General features: G+C 35.1%; 2 protein-coding genes across 6 annotated transcripts in view; one reads left to right on the top strand and one right to left on the bottom strand.

Annotated features, from left to right (window-relative positions):
• Positions 1 to 1,926, top strand: part of LOC107692371 (transcription initiation protein SPT3 homolog) — a 126,885-nt gene that overhangs the window by 6,764 nt on the left and 118,195 nt on the right. For all 3 annotated transcript variants that reach the window (XM_016491392.1, XM_016491382.1, XM_016491402.1), the window contains exon 2: positions 880 to 983. In XM_016491392.1, coding sequence (XP_016346878.1) covers positions 880 to 983 — 104 coding nt within the window. The remainder of the gene's footprint in view (positions 1 to 879; positions 984 to 1,926) is intronic.
• Positions 1 to 1,926, bottom strand: part of LOC107692356 (runt-related transcription factor 2-like) — a 76,957-nt gene that overhangs the window by 52,580 nt on the left and 22,451 nt on the right. The gene's annotated exons all lie outside the window — the stretch shown is intronic.

Genomic DNA, 1,926 nt, shown 5'->3' with positions numbered 1-1,926 from the left:
TATATGTATATATGTGTCACTTTATACTGAACAAAGAAATAATAATAATAATTATAATAATAATAATAACAATTATTATTATTATTATATTTTGTGAATTGAGTATAAATTATATACTTTATTTATACTGAAAATTCACAAAACGTATACACATTTGATATTATTATTATTATTATTAAATTCTTTTTATATTATTTCTTTTTAATATATAAGTCTAAGTCCACATTGGAAATCTGGGATTCAAAGTTAAATTTAAACTTAAACATGGTAGTATAAAGTTTTAAGATTAAAAAATGTTGGGCATATAATAAATATGTCTAGATCACTAATCAGTTTTCAACTAAAATGGCATCAGCATTTTAAAATACATATTGGTTGACTGTATTACTGTATAATAATGCTTTTAGTGGGTAAATTTATATATTGACCCTTATATGTAAATGTGTTTAAATGCATTTTTCATAAGTTATTGGTGCATTTTCAGTTCAGATTCAGTGCTAAAATGTTAATATATGTACTTTTTTTTTTATCATGCCATGTAATGCTGGTAAGATCAAACATTTGGTAAACACTAGACAAACACAGATTTTAAACTCGTCTGTGGTTCCCTTTGAACTAAAAGATCATTTATCAATCATTGCTTACAGTAGTTTAACCAACCTTGCTTTGGCCATTAAAAATAATTCAGTCTCGCATGTTAAAAAAGCTAAATCTCTCTCTCTCTTTGAGCGGCGTTTGTCATTGATTCCGGTTGAACGTGTCCGGCTCTGAACATGTGGCGTGTTTCCCGTCCTGTCGCTGGACGCATCAGGAAGCGTTTTGCGTGTGAAGTGGCTTTCTAATTGCTCAGGCTTTGAGTGTGTGTTGTGTGTGTTACAGATGAGCAACAGTGCTGCGAGCCCAATGGCAGCCAGCAGCAGCACCGCGGCCGGACGCGCATCCGGAAAGACCACCAGCTTCATCCCTGAGCTCCAGAGCATGATGTAAGTGCAGGAGTTTTCCTGTCTAAAATCATTCAGAAAACTCTGATGTGTTCCAACCTGTGTTCCAAGTACAGCAAGTACTGTGGAGGTGCTTTGATGGTAATATGGTAATGACTGACTAACATATTCATATGTCATTTACATATTACTCCAAGATAATTCAGAGCAAAATTGCTCTAGAACAATTGACTTTCCATAAGTTAACACGTTTAAACACTCACGTCTCAAGTATGGCCATATGATTTCCACTGTGAGGAGAAAGTAGACGGAATAACGAAATTCAGACATAAAAATGGAATTTACTGTACAAAATGCGGAATGTTATGGAATGTTGAGTGAATAAATCAAAAGTAGGGCTGTACACTTAATAAAATTGTGATATGGACTAGTATCTGATTATTATAGGGTTAGTTCAGCCAAAAATGAAAATTAGCCCATAAATTACTCGCCCTCAAGTCATCCTAGGTGTATATGACTTTCTTCTTTCAGACGAATCCAGTCGGAGTTATATTAAAAATTGTCTTTGATCTTTCAAGCTGTTTAATGGCACTCAGCAGGTGTTGCAGTGCATCAGTCCAAATGAAGTTAAATAAAAAGCGCCCATCCTTAATAAAAAGTGTCTCACACAGCTCCAGGGTGTGAACAAAGTCCTCCTGTAGCGAATCGATGTGTTTTTGTAAGAAAAATAACCATATTTAAAGCGTAATAATCAATTTAATCTAGCTTGCGCTCACTGTTGTAAACGGAAGCAGTTCCGGCCGGATGACGTATGAGGTCGGCGTTGCGACGGAGCCATGTGAGACACTTTTTTTATGGATGGGCGCTTTTTATTTAACTTCTTTTGGACTGAGCAGACCCGGATACGGGTCCAAAATCGCGTTAAAAATGTTTATGCTTCATTTACATAGCCTTCCTTATATGGTATCAGCCCATATATGGGTTA

The sequence above is a fragment of the Sinocyclocheilus anshuiensis genome, unplaced genomic scaffold (assembly GCF_001515605.1).
Source record: "Sinocyclocheilus anshuiensis isolate Anshui unplaced genomic scaffold, SAMN03320099.WGS_v1.1 scaffold261, whole genome shotgun sequence".
NCBI lineage: Eukaryota > Metazoa > Chordata > Actinopteri > Cypriniformes > Cyprinidae > Sinocyclocheilus > Sinocyclocheilus anshuiensis.
This window is presented reverse-complemented; position numbering and strand designations above follow the sequence as displayed.